This window comes from Condylura cristata, unplaced genomic scaffold, assembly GCF_000260355.1.
Source record: "Condylura cristata isolate star-nosed mole 26May11 unplaced genomic scaffold, ConCri1.0 scaffold00007, whole genome shotgun sequence".
Classification (NCBI taxonomy): Eukaryota; Metazoa; Chordata; class Mammalia; order Eulipotyphla; family Talpidae; genus Condylura; species Condylura cristata.
In genome coordinates, this window is record NW_004567108.1 from 34,221,739 (window position 1) to 34,246,825 (window position 25,087).

The following is a 25,087-nucleotide window of genomic DNA, read 5'->3' on the forward strand; positions in this document are numbered from 1 at the left end:
TTCTCATTGGGGTGAGGTGGTATCTCATTGTGGTTTTAATTTGCATCTCCCTTATTACAAGTGTTGTACAAGTGATGTTGAACATTTTTCATATGCTTGTTGGCCATCGCATTTCCTCTTTAGACAAGTGTCCTTTTAGTTCTTCTGCCCATTTTTTGATGGGTTTGTTTACTTTATTTTTGTTGAGTTTCATCAGTTCTACGTATATCTTTGTGACCAATCCTTTATCACTAGTTTTGTGTGAGAAAGTTTTTTCCTAATTAGTGGGATGTAAACAGATAACATACCTGGTTAAACCCAGGTTAGAGAATCTTGAGGTATAAATGGTGAATAGAACCTTAAGCCAGTGTAATGAGTGCCAGTTTTCTCAACTGATGGGAGATATGTAGAAGAAAATATTGAGTTTTCTCTAGTAGATACATGAAGACTAGTGATCCTTTATGATTAGACTGGAAAAGTTCACATGCATACAGGATACCAAGCATTTAAGGAGAATACTAGACCTGCAGTTCCATCATAATGGATTTTTCTCAAAAAAGAAAATAGAAAAGAAAAATCTGGGTATATGTCCAAATGCTTGAACAAATACTTGATAGAAACCTAAGGATTCTACTCTACAGAGGATGATTAATGAACGTTAACAGGGTGTTTTGAGTTCAGGAGAACCAAATGCCTATCACTAACATAGATGAGCCTCATAAGTACTAAATAGATTTATTTTCAACAAATTATGCCCCGATGAACTGTGTTCTGATAAAGTAACTGTAAAATGGGGCCCTAGACACTTAATTGAGAGTAGCTGCTTAGAATTTTTTGACTAGGTACCGTGTTGCGTCTGTCGGAGATGATAAAAGGGGTTTTGTCATATTAAATAGTTAGGCATTTTCCCTGACAGTAATTAATTGGTATTTATCAACAAATATTTGTGGAAGAGATTCTGCGCATTCATTACTCAGGCTGTGATTCAATAAATAAATAAATAGACTCACCAGCTCACCAGTCTTGACTTTTGGAAATTTCAGGGAAGGGATCAGTAGGGCTGCTTCTTTCCAGGAAATGTGGGAAATGGGTCAAAGAAAACTTTGCTTCATGGTCCTTCTCCAGAAGGAATTTACATGATTTCTTGAGTAAGATTTGAGTTCATATGCATGCCATGCCCCTGTGCCATCCCAAATAGTATATATTCCTAAATTTCCATCTAAATCATCCTGTTTCAGAATCTGTGACAACCCTCTTCCTATTACTATTAAGGACTTGGTGTTTATTTTCTTTGACTGGTTCTCACATTATTAATATGATTCAAATTGGATCTTAACGCTCTGCTATGAGCCTCATGTTCTGGTGTTCACACACTGGTGCTGTTGTGGGCTCATCCCAAAGACTGGCTGATACCTTCTTGCCAGTAAGAAAAAACTGCTTAATAGTAAGTCATGCAATTTCAGTATGTTAATTTATTTCAGAATTTGGTTTCCTTTCTGCTTTTAAGGCAGGTTTAACAACATATTTTCATCCTGGAATAAACTTGAAGAAAATACATTATGATAGCATCAAACTTTATGAAAAACTGGAAGAAGAGACTGGACAGGTAAATGCATTTAACTTGAAGTTATCTTTTAGGTAAGCTTCTCAGAAATATAGGAATTTCTGGAAGGATTTTGATATACATGCTGTATGGCTGAGTGTAATGACATCATTTCCTTGTGAATTGTTTAATGTGATAGAGAAATCTGATGAAAGTTTAAGGGAAGATCTTCTAGAGTTTGCTTAATTTCTTGAAATTTATTATCCCTGAATTAACTACTTTTCTTTCTTGATTTTTTTAAATGAAGGAAGACTAAACAGCGACTGTCAAAAATATTTTTAGTCAGTTACTATATTTAGAAACTAAGAAAGCATGTCCTTTCATCATTTGGATTGTAAAGGAGCTGACAATGTTGTACGCCTGCCAGATTGTCATACAACACTGAAAAAGACTTCACTAGAAGTCCCCACTTTTATTTTTTATCTCTTTTCATATTTATTGGAACCCTCAAAGTGACAGGCAAAGAGTGCCTGAAGACTAAGATGGGAGTCTCTTAAATATTTCATACTGTTTCCCTGGCCCTAAATCATCAAATGGCTCCCCACAGTCTATAGGACAACCGCCAAAGAAGGAGAACCTTCAGCTGAAACCTGCCTGCATTTCCAACATCTTCTCTAGCTACTCTTTGCTGTGGTCACAAGATGCAGCTAGTTTTAATTACCCATAGCTCTGAAAGGTGCTATGTTCTTTGACAGAAACAATATGCCCTCCAGTATCCATCTTAGTATAAACCCTTCACCTTCCCAGGTTAGCCCACTTTGAGAAGCCAACTTGACTTCACCACCTGCCGTCAGGCTAAGCTGGGGGTATATGTCTTTGTTCTAAGATTTCTGTGCATCTCTCATGTGGTTGTTGCTTCACTGGTCCTCCCTATAAATTATGAGGTATAATTTATGAATGCAGGAACTAGAGTACAGCCCAGAGGTGCGGGGGTGAGAGGATTTACCAGAGACAGAGTGGGGATTAGACAGGCAGATCGACTAAAATACACTGCTGAGGGGAGCAGCGGGCATGATAGAAGTGTGCAGAACCATGTGGGTCACCTCCCTGGCTGGGGATCAAACTTGTGCTGCAATTGCTGTAGATAGCTTCATATATTGCTGTACTTTAACCTGTTGTGTCACCAGGGAGGGCCCATTTTTTATGTGATTTTCTTATACACAGACCCATGTTATTGTGATTAGGCATATAGCTATCTGCATTCATCTGTAGACTGTAAACTCCATCCAGGTGGCATCTTTGCTTCCCTTGTTCATTCTGGTGCCCTTAGGGCTTAGTGTAGTGTCTGTCACAGAGGCAGTACTTAATAAATGAGTTGCTGAATGTTGTCTTTTCATAAGATACAAATATGTTATATAGTTGGCTCTTTCACTGTACAGTCAATTTTTCTTCTGAACAGCTGCATTTGCTTTGTGCTAGAGAACCATGATTAATTTGTGTACTTTTGTTAAAATTATTGTCACAGGTGGTGGGATTTCACCAGCCAGGTAGTATCAGAATTGCTACAACTCCTGTAAGGGTAGATGAATTCAAATATCAAATGACTCGAACTGGCTGGCATGCTACGGAACAGTATATTATTGAACCTGAAAAAATTCAAGAGATGTTCCCTTTACTCAACATGAATAAGGTATTTATTTTAAGGGCATTTTCACCATTTGTTGACTTCAAAAAAGTTTAGGAAAAGTTATTTTACAAAATAATTGAAAAGAGAAAAATAATATGTGTGCATTTTAAAAAAGATTTATTTATTTATGCATATAGAAGTGGGGTGCAAGCCAGAGGTGCAGGGGCAGTGAGAGGCCTCACCAGAGACAGAGTGGGGAGCAGAACAGGCAGATTGACAAAGTACACTGCTGAGGGGAACAGCAGATGGATCAGGAGAGGTCTCCCGTGCCATGTGGGTCATCTCTGGGTTTGGGGATCGAATTCACACTGAAGTGGCTATGGCTAGCTTGTACTTACCCATTGCGCCATCAGGGAGGGCCCCTGTGTGCACATTTTGAATGACAAAATCAGATGATTAATGGTGGAATTTGAGTAAATTGCAAGGTAAACTATTATGTATGCTAAATGAAATATAAAAAAGTTAATGAAAATCTTAGTTTTCTACTTGTGACAACTGAGGGAACATTCTCAATACTTATCTATTACTGTGTCCCCAAGATCTAGGGATTTTCACATATAAACCTTCTATTTGAGAACTTCAGAGAAAACAGTAACCTGGGATGAAAAACATGTATGTAGATATATATTTGTTAAAACTTTTTACAAAAATCAAATTTAGAAATAGTGTGTTATGTTGCAGCACAAATATCACCTAGCTCATAGCTTTACTCCCCTAACCAGGTCCACACCAGCTATTGATCTAGTTTTTTGTTTGTTTTGTTTTGTTTTTTAAGATTTATTTATTTATGCATACAGAACTGGGGTACAGGCCAGAGGTGCAGGGGTGGTGAGAAAGCAGGGAGCAGAACAGGCTGACTGATGAAATGCACTGTTGAGGGGAGCAGTGGGCAGGTTAGGATTGGTCTGCTGCGCCATATGGGTCACCTTCGGGGCTGGGATTGAACTCATGCTGAAATGGCCTTAGCTTCTTAGTGCTGTGCTTTAAACTGCTGCACCACCAGGGAGAGTCCTGATCTAGTTTTAACCAAATTTGTTTGAAAGAAGTGACTTGGGAAATTTGTATCCTTTTTGCTGGGTAAGAATGCCATTCGATTGTTACAATAATAAATAAATAATAAATATTTTTACTACAGGGGGTACTGCAACTTAGATTGCTTACATAGTGGACCCAAAGTCATTCAGTTAGGAAGAGCTGGAGCAAAGATTTGAGCCCAGGCTCTCTGACTCCATTGTGCACACTACCTAAATGTGCCGAGTGGGACTGTGCAGGGAAGCAGTTGTTGGTGTTTCTCTGAGCCCTTAGGGCTTGTATTATTGATTTGGGTGCTGGTGATGTTTGCCCTTGTAAGGCTTTATAGACTGCTGGCAATCCCTTGCCTAGATCCTCTCTCTTTGGGTAATACTGGTATGCTAGAAGATTTGTGTTGCATTGAATTATCTGCACTGAAATTCCACCACAGCTAGTATTAAGTATCTGCTTACATTTGTTTACATATCAGTCAAGTATGGTTTGCTAGAAGTTTATGATATCAGAAATATCTCAAGAGCATTAAAAATAGGCATCCCCGCAGTGAAAATATGTGGGAAGAGTGTCTCTGGGTCAGGAGCAGTGTGCCAAGTAAAATAGATATGGGTTCAATGTGTTAACAATATAACCATTATAAAACATCATTTGGAAGTCTATACTTATATGAATTCATTACAATCAAAGTCTTTTGCACAAATAAGAGATTAGATTAATATTCAAAAACAAAGAAAATTTTAGACCCATTTAACTTCACTTATATAGTTTAGCAAATATTTGAGGAGGAATTAATACTAATCCTTTACAAACTCTTCCAAAAATAGAAGTAAACATTTCTTATCTTACTCTATGAGATCAGATCAGTATCGCCCTGATACCAAAACCAGACAAAGACATCACAAGAAATGGAAGATCAGTGTCCCTATGAAAATTGGCATAAAAATCCTCAGCAAAATACTAGTAAACTGAACTCAGCAACATATAAAAAAAGACTATGCAGCTTCACCAATGTGAATGCACTCAAGGAATGCAAGGTTGGGTTAAAATCTGAAAATAAAGTCAGTGTAATACACCACATGAATAAAATAAAGGACAAAAATACATGATGATCTTAATAGATCAAAAAAAAAATTGACCAAAGCTCCTTGCTCATAATTGGTACTCAACAGATTTTTGTTGAGTACATAAAAACTAACTCTACTGTTTCAGTGTTCATTCTCCTAAAATGCATCTAAATTTTATTCTTGTTTCCCCCACCGTAACTACCCTGAAGCCCTGGTGCAAAGTAGATGTTCAAGAAAAAGCATTGCATATATTTTTTAAATCAAGCATATATTTTCCTGGCACCATATATTTAACACATGCATTTATTAGCTATACTAAATAATTACAAATAATTGAAAAAATATGATATTTGACTGTGAATGCAAGAAACCAAAATAAAAAATGCTTCAACAAGAGTTTATTTCTATTGATTTTAATCATTCAATGACTTGAGTTGTGGTTCTTTTTCATAGGACATAAGGACCCCCATTTACTTCCCAGGTCTTTACTCTGTCATTCTTAGTATGACTCTTTTGTTCTTAAATCAAGATGGCAGCTAGAGAGCTCGAGCTCTTTTGTCTGCATTTTAGACAGGAGGATGGAGGAAGGGACAATGAAGAGGAACAAAGGCATATTCCAATTTTCTTTTTAAATGGTTTGTGAAAGCTTCACCACATGGTATATTTTTTATGTGTCATTGACCAAAAGTTAGCTACCAAGAAGGCTGGAGATTCTTTGTTCTTAGTGGTGATGTATCTAAACAGACACTTTGATTTACAGTGATATGAGAGGAAGTGAGAATTGATGGTAGAGACAGTTACTAACCTCTCAAATAGCCTGTCAGCTTAATTCTCAGTGTGAGCCCCTAAGTCTAAGCTTCGTTACAGGAGAAGGAAGTGCAGACTGATCAATATGATGCCATGATGAACTTTATTTATTTATTTTTTATGGTAAATTATTGAAGAAAAAAGGAAACAACCCCTGCATAGACAGAGGTGGCAGAGATCTGCATGTGATGGACTTATAAAGTCTTAATTTTCTTTAACATCATCTGTCAGATTATGGTCACATTGAATAGTTAGTATATAGTCATTGAATACTGACTCTTTGTGATTTAGATTTTAGCTGGATTGTATAATCCTGGAGATGGTCACATTGATCCTTATTCTCTAACTATGGCCCTGGCTGCTGGAGCTAGGAAATATGGTGCCCTTTTAAAATACCCTGCACCAGTGACTTCCCTGAAATTCAGGTCAGATGGAACATGGGATGTTGAAACACCACAGGGATCTATGAGAGCAAACAGAATTGTGAATGCAGCAGGTAAGTGTTAACACCTTTTTTTTTTTTTATTATTTGTGAATTTTTGAAGCGATGAAGATATAAGGTATTACCCATAATGTTTTACACTATGAATACTGTGATGCTTCTACTCAGACATTTTGTCTCTTTATAAATTACAGTCCTTCTTCCATTATTTTATTCTGTGTGAGAGATATCACCCAGAATAGAAAGTTGGTATTTTCCTCCTCTCTCCATTTCCTTTTGCTGCAGATTATGTTTTGCCCAATTATATATCATTTTCCTTTCTGTATTCATTTTGTACTGATAACTGAATTCTAGTGCTCAAATTCATGAGCATTCTCTTTGTTCTCAGTTTGCTTTTCTAGAATATATTTAATCATTTGTGTTATGTCTCATCTATACCTGTTATTTTGGACTCTGCACAAAAAAAAAACCTTTAACCTTTTCCCTTTCATATCATTAATGAACACATCTCATAATCTTTCTTTAGGTTACTTGGTTACAGTTTAGACTCTGAGTAGTGAAGCCAAAAGAAATATTTGGGGTAATACAACAACTCACTCATTTTCCATTTGTGGAGACCAAGGTCCAGAAAGATCAGATTAGTTGATGAAGTGACACATGAGTTATGACAGAAAGGACTTGGACCTACCTGGTCCTTTTGATTCTGATTCTTGAGTTAATATAGTTTCTAACAGGTCATTTGCTTATGAAATCATTTTCAGCTATCACACATACAAAAATTAATTCTTATACAAGTGAAAATGCTTGTACACTTATAAACTAGGTTACTAATTTTTCTTTACCTGTAGTTCATAATGGCTAATTTAAAACCTAAATATGAGCTTAAAACAGCATCTAATTTTCTCCTAAACCTCTTTGAGTCATTGTTTAAATTATAAATGAAAGCAATCTTTATTATTTATCATTCAAATGAGATGCCATGAGACCATATTGGAAACATATATCCTTCAGATTCTTTCCTCTAAATTATAACCTCTAATTGCTAATATTTGTAACAAAATGTTTTTATTGATCCTGGAAAAAATCATGTGTATAATTATTTAAGAGTTTAAATTAGTATTTCTGAATCCCCCTAACCAGAGATTCTCTTTTAAAAAGCACAAAACTCTCACGCCATTTTTGTTCTCATTTTAAATTCAAAATAATGGCAAATGACTTGCCTTAAAAAATCAAAGCAAAAACATAGAACATCACTTTGTTTTTAACTTTATTTGCCTACTAACTCCTCCCACTACACTCTGCAACCCCCATCTGACACCTTCCAGCCTCCACTGTCCTTGTTCACCCTAAGTCTAAATTTTATTAGATGATCTATGGCAATGAACAGAGCTTACCACGCAGGAAGCATATATAATAATGATAATAATAATTGTGATTATCATAATTATTTCCTTGAAGGTCTATTCCCAATCTGGGAGTCACTAACACCAAATTTCTATAATTTTTTTGGTATCAGTTTTATGATTGCCCAACTCCTTATATACACAACTTGCTCTATAATCATGTAGCAGTCATTCTGTTAGTGAACTGATTCACCCAGGGTCTTGGTTCTCAAGATTATGTAAATAAGAATTACCATGGGAAGTTTCCTCGACATCAAAAAGATTCTAATTCAGGTGGTCTGACTGGGGCTCAGAAGCCATACTCTAGCAAGTATTTCAGGTATTGTGTTATTGTGCTAGACGGTCTGCAGTGTCTATTGAAAAACACTGTTACCTAGGTTTTCCTACAGGAGAGTTATGTAGTAACTTTATTCTTGAGCAAGCAGGGCTGGAGAACAGTTTTCACACTAACAGTGTGCAACAGTCTAACTTCTTAGTGTCTGAATTGCCCTTGGCACCTGAAGCTTTCAAAATCTGCTTGATTCTATCCCTTCCTTCAAGTGCACCTTGGGGAAGGGACAGGAGTTATTTATTATGATGCAAGCTTTTTCTCTGCATGGTGAATATTTCTCTTGACCTCCTTTCTGATGGACTCAATGAAGCTGAGATAACTGTGTAAACTTTACTTAAGAATGTTCCTAATATGGTAAATCAGAAATGGGTTCAGTTCATGCCAACATGCAGCCAGTGTTCAGCCAAAAATAATTGCTTAATCTTGCCTGATACTCTGCGTCAGAGAATGAAACCATCACTGCCTTTATATAAACTATGTTAGTAGAAATAAACTTGTCTGTGTGCCTTGACCTTTCATTTTAGCCTTATTCCTATTAATCACTGCCTTACAAATAATGAAAGTTATTTCCAATGATTACTTTTCTTGACTCTTCTTTTACTTGTTTTTCTGATGATAATGGTAGAGTTTAGAACCAATATTCCACTTTCTTCCCTTGGAACTTGATGGGTGGTTGATTATAGCAGGGATTGAAGTATAACCTTCCTAAATTTAAGTTAACTTGATTCACATACATGGAGGAGAATGTCAAAGAACTCCAGCAGCATAGAGTGAAACAGTACAGAGTCTGCCTGCTATCGGGTTTGAAATAATATAGTTATATGATATTATATGACCGTTCCCACTTTGTTTTAATAACAAAGTACATCAATAAGAAAGCAGTTTAATTCAGAATTCAGAAATATGTTTAAATGAGACAGAATTACTTTTCTTCAATTTATGTTTTTAATTGAAACAACTATATTGAGGATACTGCAGTGGCTTGAATTGCTAGACTAAATATTTTGGAGTTTTACATTTTAAAACTACTCTAATATGTCACTTTCTTACAAAGTCTTGACACTGGTGAGTCACATCTTTGTTCTAGAAGAATAAATTAAATCCCTAAATTCTTACAAGACCAGCAAGCACTTCTAATGTCCACAGATAATTTCTTGTTTGCATATAGCCACCCATTTCTATTATACAAGTGTGGCCATTGTAACTGTTTGTCCAGACAAAGCCACAGAACACGAGGGTGTTGTGTAGAAGGCATGCACTAAGCAAATGTGGCATATAAGAATACATAGTCTTCCCACACTGACTCATGATTGACAATTCTGTGTGTAGCTATGAACTTAATGACGGACTTCAGATTATTAGATTCTGGGGGGGTGGGGAAGGGTGAGCGGGGAATAGAAAGGTTAAGAGAGTAAAATTCTCTAGACTCCAGGGAAGAAGACACAGTCGCGTGCAGGCTGGCCATACTGAGCCAGAGAACCTCAGGCTCACCTCTGCGGGAGGCAGATGCTTGTGCAGTCATCTGCCATTGCCTGTAGGTTCCGGGTCTTAGCCTCAGACAGTCCTGAGCCAAAAGGCGGAGGAACCCGCAGACCTTCCACTTGGAGCAGCTGGAGTTCTTGGTGTGCTGTCTCTCTAAGAAGCCCTTCAGACATGAAGTGTCAGTAACTGAATTAATTAATGAAGGGCTGGAAATAGCTTATTCAGTCATTAATTGGATTCCTAATATGATAGGCAGGCAATGAGAAGGCCACATCAAAATAAGAAGCAAAGAGAAATGGAGGAACACTAGATCATAATTAAAAACAATTACAACATAGCAATTGAATTTTCTTTTGTAGTCTACCTAATATAAAGTCACGGTGGTGGGTATGAGTGGGGAGAAGAAAGTTTCTGTCTTTTCCTATCTCCACTGCCCTCATGCCATTGGTGTTTTTAGCAGGACTGTTGTACTCAGATTCTGTGGAAGGAAACTTCTCATAGGGCCGCACTGGCACAGCCAGCACAGCCGGCCTGTGCTTTTACAGTCTGCTCTTGCCACTTACCATTACCAGTGGATGTGTTCTTCCATTTCTGGACTTGGATGAATATTAAACTCTTCAGTTTAACAAGACCCAATGAGCCCCCAAAACAATCTGTTATAGGGCACCCCAATTCTGTTAGAGGACAGGGGAGAGAGGGACACCCCTGAAGCCCCCAAATCCTGCCTGCTCTAAGTGGGTTCTGCCATCCGCCAAAAGAAGACAAAACATATAAAACTTTAATGAAAACGGACTTTAATACAGTGAATATACAATACGGAACACAAAGAATATAACTTCTAAATCAAACACCTGAAGCTACCTATCCCCTCGTGGGCAAAAGTTAACCCAAAAGGGATTGGCCCAAAGCAAGGCCTGAAAGCCTGCCACTAGACTAAAGCACCTTCTGGCCGGGACCCATGGAAAAGGGTAAGAAATGGCCAGACAAATCTGGGAGGAAAAGAGCAAAATCAAAATCAATATAAACACAGCCATAGTCACCTCCCACATCTGCCTTAACCAGTCTAGGGTCAGGAAACAAGCACAGTTTCTTCATCACATGCTTGCTGCTCCAGGTGGCTTCCTCTGGTCTCCTTCTTGTTTTCCATCCAGCTTCCTTCTCTTCTCTCTTCTCCTTTTTCTCTGCTCAACTCCACCCTCCTTCTGGGTGGGGCAGGGAACCTGGAACTTCCCCTTTTCCTAGGGACCACCCTGTTATAGTATGTGTATGCATGCATGGAGTATATGTATGCATTTAAAAAGTAGTAATTTTTTATTTAAGGCTTTTGGGCACGTGAAGTCGGTAAGATGATCGGACTAGACCATCCTCTCATTCCGGTTCAGCATCAGTATGTTGTTACATCGACAATACCTGAAGTGAAAGCTTTGAAACGAGAACTTCCTGTGCTTCGTGACCTGGAAGGATCTTATTACCTCCGGCAGGAAAGGGATGGACTTTTGTTTGGCCCGTATGAAAGCCAGGAGAAAATGAAAGTTCAGGACTCCTGGGTCAACAATGGAGTCCCTCCAGGTGAGTTTAGCAAAGGGAAGGTTGTGCAGGTCAGATACATAGATTTTGTCCCCTCTGTGACTGGGCACGGTCTGTAGAATACGATGGCAGCACTATACTAGACTGTAGATGTCCAGGACATTGAAAGTGAGGGGTTTAAAGTAAGCTCTGTTCTCATATCCCTTAGAACAACATGAGGTAAGCAAAGAGGAAAGAGGCACTTGGTGGTAGGAAAGCTAAAAGCACATATTTCTGTGGCTTTGGAAGTTCCAGGTAACTTTTATGCGCTCACATCAAGCTCCTACCTCCCACTTTTCCCTGAATTCCCTCAAATTTGGATCTAGCTGCTACTGTGCTTTGATAGTTACAAACAAGTTTAGTATCAGAGACAGGCTATCCAATCTGCTAAAGGTGAAAGCCTCAGGATCTATAACAGAACAGATGGGTTGGTACTATAAAAGGACATCCCTGCCTCCTTCTAATATATAGTACGTAAATAGATGTGGGGAGATTCAGACCACTATGCTGAAAGCAAGAGGTACTGTAATTTCTCTTTCAAGGTGTATGAGAAAGATACACCTTTTTGTTTCCAATGAAACATTTCTATGAGGTCATATTGTGGATGGAGGTCACATAAGAAGGTAACACAAATTTTAATCTATAAAAGGAACTGAAATATTAAAGGAAACATAAAAAAATGGAGGAAATAGTATTTCTCTAGAATTATACTATGAGAACGCTACTCCTGAAAGAACACTTATGCCCAGGAAACACTAGTGATCACTTAACAGCCCTGCACAGAAACAGGGGCTTTAGATTTACTGAGTGGGTGTGGCACATTTGGACTTGAGCAAAATAGTCCTAGCAGGAGGGTTGATCTGCTCTCTGGGAGCCTCCCTCTCTACTCTTTTCCCATGATGGTACCCTAAACAAATATATGAATAATTCCAGCTGGACAGAGACCAGATTTTTAGCTGGGCCTGTCTGGGCAGCGACAACTCCTGGTCCAACCCTGGTAGTTGGGTCATCACACTGACTCAACATAGGCTTCCCAAGAGCATCAGGAGTACGCTGGCTAGCCGCGGTGTAGGAAAATCACCAGTCTTGGTGAAGATATTCTTACAGAAACTTCTCTTGGCCCCAACTTCATTTATAGTGCTTTTTATGAATGAGAAGACCTTTGTACTCTAAGACCCTGACTCTTTTCACAGAATTCTAACCTTGGCTGTGTGTGGGAGCAAGCTTGAGCCACACAATTTCTTGCCTGCTGAAAGGAGTATTAAAAGTGGTCTGGACTCCATTATCCTGTAACCTAGAGTAGTCTCTGCTCTCCCCAGTGTCCTGGCATGACTTTGTTAACTCCCATTTGGCCTCACCTGAGAGAATGAAGCAGACTTATATGGGTAGTTGAAGGATAAAGATCTCTCTTGGCAAATCAAATGGTCAAGTATGTTTTTTAAAAATTATGATTGGAGGCCCTCCCTGGTGGCGCAGCGGGTTAAAGCGCAGCACTAAGAAGCTAAAGCCACTTCCGCATAAGTTCTATTCCCGCCTGCCCCGGAGGTGACCAGGAGGTGACTACATGGCGTGGCAGACCTCTCTTGACCCGCCCGCTGCTCCCCTCAGCAGTGTACTTCCTCGATCTGCCTGTTCTGCTCCCCACTCTGTCTCTGGTGAGCCTCTGGCCTGTACCCCAGTTCTGTGTGTACAAATAAATAAAATCTTTAAAATAAAAAAAATTATGATTGGAGTAAATCTTGGAAACAGTTAACTTGTAAATTTTACTTTCATGATTTTATTATTTCAACAAAACCACTGCTATTGTTTTCAGTAATATTAATAGTTTGCCATCTGTTAATAGTGAACATCAAGCTTAGACTTAAAGAACAAAAAGGAAGTTCTTGCTAACAGACCATCTTTAAATGTAAGCTCATTCAGAGTTGAACCACTTTAGAATATCTGGCAGTGTGGCTGTGGCCTCCCGACCTCAATGGCATGTGATTGCAGGTTTTGGAAAGGAACTCTTTGAGTCTGATCTAGACCGAATCATGGAACATGTTGAAGCTGCTATGGAAATGGTTCCAGTCTTGAAAAAAGCTGACATCATCAATATCGTCAATGGTCCCATCACCTATTCTCCTGACATTCTACCTATGGTAGGGCCCCATCAGGGGGTCAGAAACTACTGGGTGGCTATAGGCTTTGGGTAAGTATTTCTATGTAATTCAGTATTCTGTTACAGAATCATGCATTTTTAGCATGAGACATGAAAATGTATGGAGGGGCAGAGTTTTCTCCTTTTCATAATCATTCTAATACAAGAAATGTTTCCAGCTTAAAACTGTATAATAGTTTAATACCTTCTGTAAGTTTTGAAGATTCATATCCAAAAGGGCAATGACTTCCAGCAACTTTCTCTTTGAATATTCCTGCCATTTCCATTATTCATCTATTTTTTACACTTTGTTATGTTCAAATAGGTCAATTTGCCTCAATTTTACAAGGTTGTTTTCACAACACAATGTGACAATGATAATTCAGAATATCAAATATATGATATATCCAATGCAGTACTCTCCATAACTCATGTCTGTCCAACATGGTTTGTTTCTTTATGATTCTTTAGGTTGCTTACTACATATGATCCCATTTGAAATTTCATCTCTAATATTTGTCCCATTAATTTGGTGAATATGACTGTCAGACCCACTTTACTCTCATATCATAGCTTCTAATATTCTGTTTTTCTTCTTCATTTTATTTGGCCATTTATTCAGCTAATATTTAATGATTGCCAGTTCTGTGCTAGGCATGGTGCTAGACACTGGGCTATAACTGAGAGCAGACAGTAGGCACAATGCTGTCATGAGTGCTGTTCTGTAATGCAGTAGAGCTTTGGTTTTGTGTTAAAGAAGGAGCAATAGAGACCAAGAGATAGGAGGTAAAATTATTTATATTTGGTGATTGACTGCATCAGATCTTGAGGGAAAGGGAAAAACAGCAAATGATGATAAGCTTTCTGATTTTAACCCCAGTTAGATTCTGGGGCCATGAGGAGAGTCACAATATTAATAAGTCTTATCTTTGACAGGTTGGGTTTGAAGTGTTAGATTTAGATCTGTAGGACATGCAGAGGAAGAAAAGCAAGTGGAGATATGGGGCTGAAAGGTATAATGTAAACGAGGGCTTAGATAATCATATTAAGGTATGCACCAAAGTCCATATGTCATAGGTACATGAGGAGTGTTTCTCTTATCACTAATATGTCTTCTTTGGAGAAATGCTAATTTGTATCATTTGTAGATTTAAAAAATTGATTATTTGTCTTTTTACAGTTGTAGGAATTTTTTATATATTATACCTAATCAGATGCAAGATTTACAAAAACTTGCTTTCATTCATTTGGTTCTTTTTCACTTTCTTGATAGTGCCCATTAAAGCAGAAAAGTTTTTAATTTTGATGAAACCCTTTTTTTTTGGTATTTTTTTCTTTTCTTTCATTTTTGCATATTGTCTTGGTGTCATGTGTAAAGCCATCATTGAATCCAAGTTTATGAACATTTACACCTATATTTTCTTCTACAACTTTTATAGATTTTTTTTTAAAGATTTATTTATTTACTCATACAGAACTGGGGTACAGGCCAGAGATGTGGTGGGTGAGAGGATTCACCAGAGACAGAGTGGGGAGCAGAACAGGCAGATCAACAAAGTACACTGCTGAGGGGAGCAGCAGGCGGGTTAGGAGAGGTCTGCCATGCCATGTGGTCACCTCCGGGGCAGGCGGGAATAGAACTCATGCGGAAGTGGCTTAAGCTTCTCAGTGCAGTGCTTTAACCCACTGTGCCACCAGGGAGGGCCCAACTTTTATAGTTTTAAGTCTTACTTTTAGGTATTTGATCAGTTTGAGTTAATTTTTGTATATGATATGAGTAAGGTGTTCAAATTCATTGTCTTATGGGTAGCCAGTTTTCCCAGAACTATTTTATTGGAATTAATGTTCTTTCTTCATTGAATAGTGTTGGCATTGTGATGTCTTTTTTTTTGGTTGAGGGGGTGGGTATTACTTCTACAACTAGCTCCAATTCCCAGATACAAACTGAGTACCTAACAATTCAGTTCAATTATGATACTATGTCCTAGAGTCAGTGTAGAATCTACTGGGTAAGGACTCAGCCCCACAAAACTATCCCCATGTCAGATATCAGTTGCAAATTCCAGGATCAACTAAATTTCTGACTGGTTGGGTATAAATTCAGGAGTTCTGAAAACCTCCTCAGATTCAGTAATTCACTAGAATGACTCATAGAACTTAGAATTTCATAGAACTTTACCCATGTATTTTAAAGGATATAACTAAGGGATAAACATAGAAGAGATGGCTGGGTTAAAGTATAAGAGGTGGAGTTACGGCGCCCTCTGAAACATCACCTTACTAGCATATCGATGGGTTCACTAATCTGAACTCTTTGGGCTCTGGTATGTAGGGGTTTTTATGGGGGTTCATTACACAGGCACCATTGATTAAGTCGTTCTCCTTTGGTGATTGAATTTATGGTTCCCAGTGCCTATCCTGAAATGTATGTAATCTCCCCATCTCCCATATTAAACTCTCATTAACATATAAAAGATTCCACATCCCAATGGTTTTAGGATCTCTGTGTTAAGAACTGGGGACAAAGACCAAATTTTATTTTTTTTATTATAACATAGCATCATCATCAAAAATTAATTTACCGAAAAAGTACAGTTTTACTTCTCATCTCTCGGTTGCACTCCATAGATAGATAATGTCCGTCCTTATGCCAGCATCACACTGTTTTGATTACTATAGCTTTATAGTAAATTCTAAAATTGTTAAGTATGACTTCTCCAACTGTTCAAGATAATTTTGACTATTGTGGGTCCCTTAAATTTACATGTATATTTTTCAAGTTCTGCAAAAAAAAAAAAAAAAAAAGACTGCTGGATAGAGATTGCATTAAATCTATAGATTGATTTAGGGACAATTGACATCTCAATGGTATTAAATCTGACTCAAGAATGTGAAGTATAATTCCATTTATTTAGGTCCTTTTTTTCTTTGAACAATGATTTTTAATTTAATTTTCAAAGCATAAGCTTTGTACTTTTGCTAAACTTATTCTTATTTTATTACGTTTGATTTGGCAGTTGACTTAATCACAGAATTATCAATTTAGTCAACAAATGTTTGCACATTATTAACCAGAGCCATTCTCTGAACTGTGAACAACCAGACATTATCATTGTTCTCATGTTATTTAATTTGATAGAACCCCTACTTCTGTTGCTAAGGAAATAAGAAAGTTACTTTCTCTAGAACATCTTATTTAATCACCTGGAAGTTGTATGTTCTTGCATAGGCTCATGTTAGACTCCTGCTCTGATTGCTCTGAGTAATTTTCATAGGCATTAGACATTGGGAGGTGAATGGAGAAGATAAGGGGGGGGAAGCATGTTTTACGCTTTTTATATATCAAGTTAGGATCTTTAAAGTGCTAAGTTTCTGTGGTACAGAAAGATTTACTTATGACTCAAGCAAAATGTGTATAATCACAATTTAAATGTATTGTTAGGAGCCCACAAAACTAACAATTTAAGCATACAGTTTAATTGGCAGTAAAAGGGGAAAGGCTATGAACCTTTTGCATGCTTGGGAGACTGGTGATGCAGAGCAGATGGGACCTGGACCAGAAGGTTCCTGGCAACTGTCCACAAACTATGGAATATCACTCCTCACAGAAAAAGTCCCTGGCATTTTCACCAAAATCTGGAGAAAGCTTTATGACCATGGGGAAAGAGTCCATAAGCATCTCAGCTTGACTTAAATGTGATTCCTATATATCTGAATTTTCAGATAGAAAACAGCCTGCTTTCCTCTTGAAGTGATTGGTTCATTACAAAACATAGGGACTAGTGTCTCCTACCTCTTTAGCACAAGTCCCTGAGTAACTGCCTCTTTACCTGAATACTTCTAAGCTGTAATGAGATGGCCCAGCATTATTGTATAGGTCATTGCCTAAGTGCACCTGAACTAAAGTGAGTCTCAGTAGAAGATGGGCATAAGACTTTATAATGTACATGATTTTCCTACAAACATTCCTGTCAGTCAATAAAAGCTCAAGAGAGCTGACAAAGTACCAACCATATTTGACCATTTTTAACCTTTCCCCTGTTTTCCTAAAGTGAGCACCATTGACCTAAGAGTAGTAGGCTATTTTGCAAATGTCCTGTCTTAAAACAGTAGACACCAACTATATGACCAGGCACATTTTGTTTAGATATGCAAGTGTGTACTTTTGAGGGACTAAAATCATAGCATAAAGATTATGTTAAAAGTATGTTCTGACTAGCACAGAATACTCCAATTTTAAGTTCTATAAAATATTCGGACATATTTCATTAATCAAAGTCATCATATGTTAACAAAATATTTACCTCTATTGAAAGATATGGCATAATCCATGCTGGTGGAGTAGGGAAATATCTTAGTGACTGGATCTTGCACGGTGAGCCTCCTTTTGATCTGATAGAATTGGATCCCAATCGCTATGGCAAGTGGACAACAACCCAGTACACTGAGGCCAAAGCAAGAGAGTCGTATGGATTCAACAATATTGGTAAAGTTCAAATTTTCTGTTGTTTACACAGAACTGACTGCAGTACTCTGATATTAGATCCTATTTAATCTGTTCATTGTGATGGTAGTGGTTAGGGATTCTAAAAAGTATGATATCTCTAAGAATCAATAGGAATGTATATGAACATTATGTATGGAGTACAGTAGTGATTTTAAGTTTTAAATATATATTTTTCCTTTATTCTTTGATAATATGTATGGCAGCCTTTTATACATAAATTATATAAATTATATATATATTAAACTCAGAAATACATGTGTGTGTGTGTACTCATATATATATGTATATATATAAAACACAGAATCCATGTTTGTGTGTGTGTGTGTGTGTGTGTGTGCGTAGATAGAGATATATGGATATGCTCCTGGATTTTAAGTACTGTGCTTTCCATTTTTCTGACTCCCTTCAAAGTATCTTATAATTTTGGTTACATGCTATTTAGAGTGCCAGTTTTTCTTTTTCAGTTGGTTATCCTAAAGAAGAACGGTTTGCTGGGAGGCCAACTCAGCGAGTCAGTGGGCTTTATAAAACCCTGGCGTCTAAGTGTTCCATGGGGTTCCATGCAGGCTGGGAGCAGCCCCACTGGTTCTATAGACCAGGCCAGGATTCTCAATACAGGTAAGTGAATAAGTTAACCTACCTGTACAATTACTACATGATGACATTTTGGAGATGAAATAGAGGGACATCAGTGAAATGTTGTTTCCCCTTCCATCCTATACACCATCCTATACACCACTCCATGCCAAGGAACATTGTCTCTTTTCTTACAAAAATTATTTTTTGGCTCTAGAAGTATTAATCTAGATCACCAGGCATTGGTCCACATCTAGGATTCATGTGACCTTGCAAGTCTCACAGCCATTCTGGGTGAAGTCTCCACTTGTCATTTTTCAGGAGTTCCAAGGATTCTTCCCCATTTCCTCCCAACATCTACATAATTTCACTTGTTTCCTAAAATTTGCCATGGTTTAAGTTGTTTGGTCAAATCACATAGTATGTTATCACAAAATACAAAGTACTTGGAAGGTTTAGATTTTCTATTTATTAATGAATAGCTCAAAGCAACTGTGTGTTTCTAGTGTGTGTGCACTGAGTCTTGCAAACTGTACGCACTGTTGATAAATTAGGGGAAATGATCACTTCCTTAGCATTCTGGGTTATGTAAAACATAAAGCATGTCACTAACAGAATTCTCTGAACTCATCTAAAGTGCTACTTGGCATTGTTGTACTTAGTACCCAGTGTAATGTTTTTCCTCGTGTGAATATAAAACCTAGAGAAAGCAAAGAACAAATCTAAGAGCTAAATGACCCCTTTTTTGATTTGTCATTTTTCTTATTTAAACAGGTTTTGATATCTACTTTAACAGCAAATCCAAGTTATATAACGTATACTAGAGGACTAGAATTGTTAATGAGCGAATGTGGCTATAAAGGCAGTCATTCTAGATTATCTAGGGCATAATAAAGAGTGTGGGTTTTCCTAAATGACTCAGATATATCTACTCTTCACCTTCTGCTGTTTAGATCTAGACTGTTTATTCTACCATTTTAAAAAGGAACCTACTGAAGACTCAATAGCATCCTGCTCTGAAGTTAAAAGACCATGTTGGAACTCACCTCATAAAATAGAAAGGACTTGCATAATGAGTCAGAAGACCTTTGTTCCAGTAGTTCACCTCTGTCATAGAGCGGTCTTGGATGTCACTGTAACTTTTCTCTAAAAAATGAAGGCATTGAGCCAGATTTCCCTTGTTCCAGGAATGAACCAAAAACTTGAACATCACCTGGGAGCCTGCTAAAATGCAGACTCACAGGCCCAGCTCCAGACTTGTTGCATCAAAACTTACATTTTAACAAGTGCAAGAAATTTTATTTGCACTGTTTGAGAAGCATGGAAAAGATAACTGCACCCCCATAAATTGTGTCTTAGGTAAAAAAGTTGTTTTCAGAATGCTCTCCAGAGCCCACATGTGCTATCTTTTTTTATTTTTTCTCTAGTTAATACTTCATTCACTATGAAATGGGGCACAGGGATAGATGAGTAGCTAACAAAAAAAAAAAAAAAAGAAAATCAAGATTCCAACACACTTGCATGATTTGCAGAAGAATTTTATTAAGATTGCATTTTTTTTCCCAAATAGGGTTTTCTAGATGAATAGGGTATGTTACAATATCCTCCTGTCATTTTCAGCAAATGAATGAAATTTGTTTTGTGACACCAAGCATTGTGTTTCAGACCAAGTTTCCGCCGCACAAACTGGTTTGAGCCTGTGGGTTCTGAGTATAAACAGGTTATGCAAAAAGTAGGGGTGATTGACCTGTCACCCTTTGGCAAGTTTCACATCAAAGGTCAAGACTCCATTAGATTGTTGGACCATCTCTTTGCAAATGTCATTCCAAAGGTAAATAACCTTATAGGGGTTCAAGGCCCAGGACTATGGCCTGCTTAATTCTGCATCCTGATTGAAAAAGAAAGTTATTTCAGTCCACCTAATGATTTCTGTTTAAACACCCAGTACTCTTCAATGGAGTAAGACTGTACAACATAATTTTAAAATTTAAATTTTTGTTGAATGAACTATCTAATGACATGGTGATCTTGCATAATTGTAAATAGGATCTACAAAATTTAAGCATAATTTGTATGCTAAATAATTACCATGATCACTTAAATTGAGAATGAAAACTTCAAAATTAATCTTGGGTTTAATTATATAGGTAGTTCATACAACTGATACAAATGATAAGGTCCAAAATATTAACCCATATTTTTATTCAATTTAAAAGGATCCATGGATTTTTTATTTCATCCTGTGATAATTTTAAATTGTTCTGTCTAGGTGGGTTTTACAAATATAAGTCACATGTTAACACAAAATGGTCGTGTATATGCTGAGTTAACTGTTTCTCATCAGTCTCCTGGGGAGTTTCTATTAATTACTGGTTCTGGATCAGAACTTCATGATCTTAGGTAAGTGCATTGGCTAATAAAGTTTCATATGGTTTACATAGATTCCATCTTGCTTTAAGTTTTTATGTTATCAGTAAACTTAGCTTCTTTAATCTTATTTTTTTAATATGCTTTTGAATATACTTCATGTCTTTTATAGGAAATTGTTTGAAGTGAGGGAACTTACCCCACCAAAAGATAATCCATTGATATGTTTACTCATTCTAATAATACTAATTCCCATTTCTTGAGCACCATCAGTTTGCCAGAACCCAATCCCCACATTTTCTCAGATAGAATTCCCATTTTTCTCATGAGGAGACAGTAGTTTGGGTTAAAGTAACTTGCTCAGATTGGTCTTGTTGATTCTGATGCCCACATTTGGTTTCACCTCAGTGAGCTACCTGAGTTACTGTCTCCTTTTTCATGCTTTGTATTCACTGGTGCACAGTTGGATCCAAATCACTAACCTTCAGGTCAAACCTTCACATGGCTCTTAGTCTATTCACCTACTAAATGTTGTCTTTAGTTTTCCAAATAAATTTGGAACATTGTTTAAGAAAAGTCTTACTTTGCCAGGTTCCTACTCTAGTTATAAAACAAAACAAATTATACTCCCCAATTCATGCGGGGTCAGGGGCTATCCGAGTAGCTTAGCTGTGCATAAACCCAGATCATCATCTTTTTATAGACTTGCTTTGCTCCAGGGGTTGCTCAATAAATTTACACATCAGTCCTATGACTGAGTTCCAGCAACTCATCAAAACTTAGAAATGGAAGCTAAACTTTAGAGCTTTTATTTTTTCCTTGTGATTTGTCAAGACGATTATGTGCTGGTTATAGGCACATCATTAATCTTTAGCAGCACAAGGATGCCACCTATGTGTAGGTACTAGAGAAAATTTGAGTGCTGATTAATTTCTGAAGAATGAACTATAGTTTAAATGTAATACTGTCATTATTTTAAAAAATTGTGTGGAAGAGTTGGTTTGAACTGAAGACTCCTGTGCTGTTAAAAATTACTCTCAAATATATCATGGGGTGGTTTAAAAGGAATCATTTAATATCTCTGGGACTCAGTTTCCTTAACTTTAAATATGTTAGATGTCTAAATGAAATTACACTCTTGGGACTTTCAGTAACACTAGACTCAGAGCATGTCCTCAGAGAAGTAATGTTACCAACATGTCTTTTTCAAGCAAGATTTAACACAATGTTTATGACCTAAATGCAGATGGATTGAAGAAGAGACAGCCAAAGGCGGATACAACGTTGAAATCAAAAATGTAACCGATGAGATTGGGGTCCTTGGAGTTGCAGGGCCATATGCAAGAAAGGTCCTGCAGAAACTGACCTCTGAAGATCTTAGTGATGATGTTTTCAAGTTTCTTCAAACTAAGTCTTTAAAGGTTTCCAACATTCCTGTCACTGCTATTAGGATATCTTATACGGGTAAGAATCAGAAAGCAGGCTTACTCTAAAGTTTCAAAGATGCTCTCAGAGATTCAGTTTTTCAGTGTAACTTTGGAGGGAGATTTCTCCTGCCCAATCCTTATGGTAATGATGTCTATTCACGCCTTTTCTCAGAGACATTACACAGATTTCCAATTGTTCCAGTCTTACAGCTGCCTACCATTTAGAAAGATAAATAAGAAAGTGGAGTGAGGATGGCTGTTGGAAGAATATTCAGGCAGCTGATGCTATCTGGGAACATTTGAGATGATCTCTCGTAGGCAGTGTCCCCCTGAGAGATCATCTTTAATATATCAGGCCCTTTTCTTTGAGTATTACCACTGTTCATCTTTCCTTCAAGATTGCAGGTACATCAGGAAAGTCTTCAATCGCACTAAGCCTTGAACACAGTAGGCATTAGATGCAGAGATATGTGAATGCCCTTCCCATCCCCCACTGGTGCTCTGGGCTCACTTCTCACGTCCTCTAGACCCCCCTTCCCTTGCACAGAATGAGGACCGTGTACCCAGGCATGTGTTCAGCTCCATGCTTCTCATATTTGTCCTAGAGAAAAAAAATCACCATCAACCCTCAACCTTGGGGACAAAGAGAACACACAATACTAAAGACCAGAGCTTTTTCTTGGTATTCCCTTCTACCTTTCCCTTTTCCATCCTTCACCAAACTTGGCAAAATGGTGACTAAAATAATAAACAAACAGAATAATAACCAGACTGTTTGGATTAGATTTCATTGTCTATGGTTTTCCCCACAGTTCTAATGTGAATCAAATGACCAAGTGGGAAAAAAATGTGGAAGTGGGGTGAAATTTAATTACCTCACAATGAAGACCATTTAAATAAGTATCACTTGACTATATTTTATTTGTTTTTTAGCCTTGTGATTTTTGGGCAAGGAGTTGGGGGTTGATGTATCTAAAACAGGAACCCCTTATCTTGATAAGCTGTGCTATACCAATTACTCACTTAACATTATAAAGCTGGTATCAAGGGTTATTACTTCAGAGCCTTTCTGTATCATAATAAATGTTCTAGGTGCTACCCTTTGTGTGTCTGACAGGATTGACTATAAATGTGTCTGTGATGTGGCATGCTCCTTGGCAATGGGGTTCGGTTGCAACTTTTTTGATGAACTAGTCTTTTAAAACTTAATGATGTTATATCTCTCCATGTATTTTTGTGTTTTAGCTAAAGCACATTAGACCTACTGATCATTGTCCTTACTCTGGTTTGTGGCACTTGTGGGTTTATTTATTTCAGGTGAGCTGGGTTGGGAGCTGTACCACAGACGAGAAGATTCCATGGCTCTTTATGATGCTATCATGAATGCAGGCCAGGAGGAGGGAATTGACAATTTTGGAACATATGCCATGAATGCCTTAAGACTGGAGAAGGCTTTCAGATCCTGGGGGTCAGAGGTTTGCAATGCTAACACTGTCATTAAACTTGATGTGTGTTGCAGCTGATTTTTATATAAGGGTTAGTTTTAACTACATTGACATTGGCTCCAGCTATAAGAGTATTTGTGATTATTAGGTAATGACTTAATTGGGAGTAAAGGTATTTCTCTTCGGTTTTCATAGTTGAAAATTCAGTGGAATCCTGACCTAATGTTTGTTCTTCCCTGACTCCTGCATGGCGGAGAGCCCTGTACTTCCATCTCCAACTGAGTGTGCAGCTGGGACTGCTCCAAGGAAGCTTGTCCCCACAGGATTTGAGAACCACCTTTTATAGTCTCTATTCCTCTTCTTACATGTTCTGCATTCCCATTTTCTTCTTACTGTGCACCTTTTAGGAAAAAGAAACAGTAGAAGATGTCTCCCTGAGGCGCGCAGGGTTGATGGTCTAGGATGTGTTGCTTCAAACTACTCCCTCCATAATGGAAACTAGTGGTTCCTGTTTGTATATTTACATACCACTGCCCTATGACCAATTTCATTTACCTCTTCAACTGTCCCTGAAGAAGATATCATTGGTGATTCTGGAGCAAAGAGTTGGGAATTAGGGTATTTCATTAGCCATACTCTACAATCAGACTAAGAATCAGTGAACAATTTGGTCCAGATGAGTACTCAGACTGGTTCTATTCCACTACTTTATGCCCAGTATGGTAGACTATCTTCTGAACTCCTTAACTTTTTCAATTCTTGGACATGCAATGATCCTCCACTACATAACTAGCTCTGTGTTTTGTTTTGTTTTTTTAAAGATTTATTTATTTGTGCATACAGAACTGGGGTACAGGCCAGAGGCTCAGGGGCGGTAGAGGTTTCACCAGAGACAGAGTAGGGAGCAGAACAGGCAGATTGTGGAGGTACACTGCTGAGGAGAGCAGTGGGCGGTCAGGAGAGGCCTGCCTCGCCATATAGGTCACCTCCCGGGCAGAGATTGAACTCATGTGGAAGTAAGTGGCTTTCGTTTCTTAGTACTGTGGTTTGACCCGCTGCGCCACCAGGGAGGGCCCAGCTCTGTGGTTTTAACCCTTAAAGCCTCTGTCTATGTTTCTATGAAATGAATATAATCTTTTTTGTACAATCATTATGGATATTAGAGATAGCTCGTATAGTGCCATATAACACAATTTAATTAGAAGGTAAAGTGGGTTTGGGAGCACAGGCCCGGCCACTAGGACATTTAGACTATGGACAGAGCACTTGATTTAAGGGGGAAAGCACAGCCCCCTGGA

General features: G+C 37.8%; 1 protein-coding gene across 1 annotated transcript in view; it reads left to right on the top strand.

Annotated features, from left to right (window-relative positions):
* Window positions 1-25,087, top strand: part of DMGDH (dimethylglycine dehydrogenase) — an 89,829-nt gene that overhangs the window by 46,284 nt on the left and 18,458 nt on the right. The window contains exons 3-10 of the mRNA XM_012721959.1: window positions 11,085-11,333; window positions 13,320-13,518; window positions 17,784-17,953; window positions 18,439-18,592; window positions 20,216-20,381; window positions 20,820-20,950; window positions 22,164-22,381; window positions 23,662-23,819. Of these exons, the coding sequence (XP_012577413.1) occupies window positions 11,085-11,333; window positions 13,320-13,518; window positions 17,784-17,953; window positions 18,439-18,592; window positions 20,216-20,381; window positions 20,820-20,950; window positions 22,164-22,381; window positions 23,662-23,819 (1,445 nt within the window). The remainder of the gene's footprint in view (window positions 1-11,084; window positions 11,334-13,319; window positions 13,519-17,783; window positions 17,954-18,438; window positions 18,593-20,215; window positions 20,382-20,819; window positions 20,951-22,163; window positions 22,382-23,661; window positions 23,820-25,087) is intronic.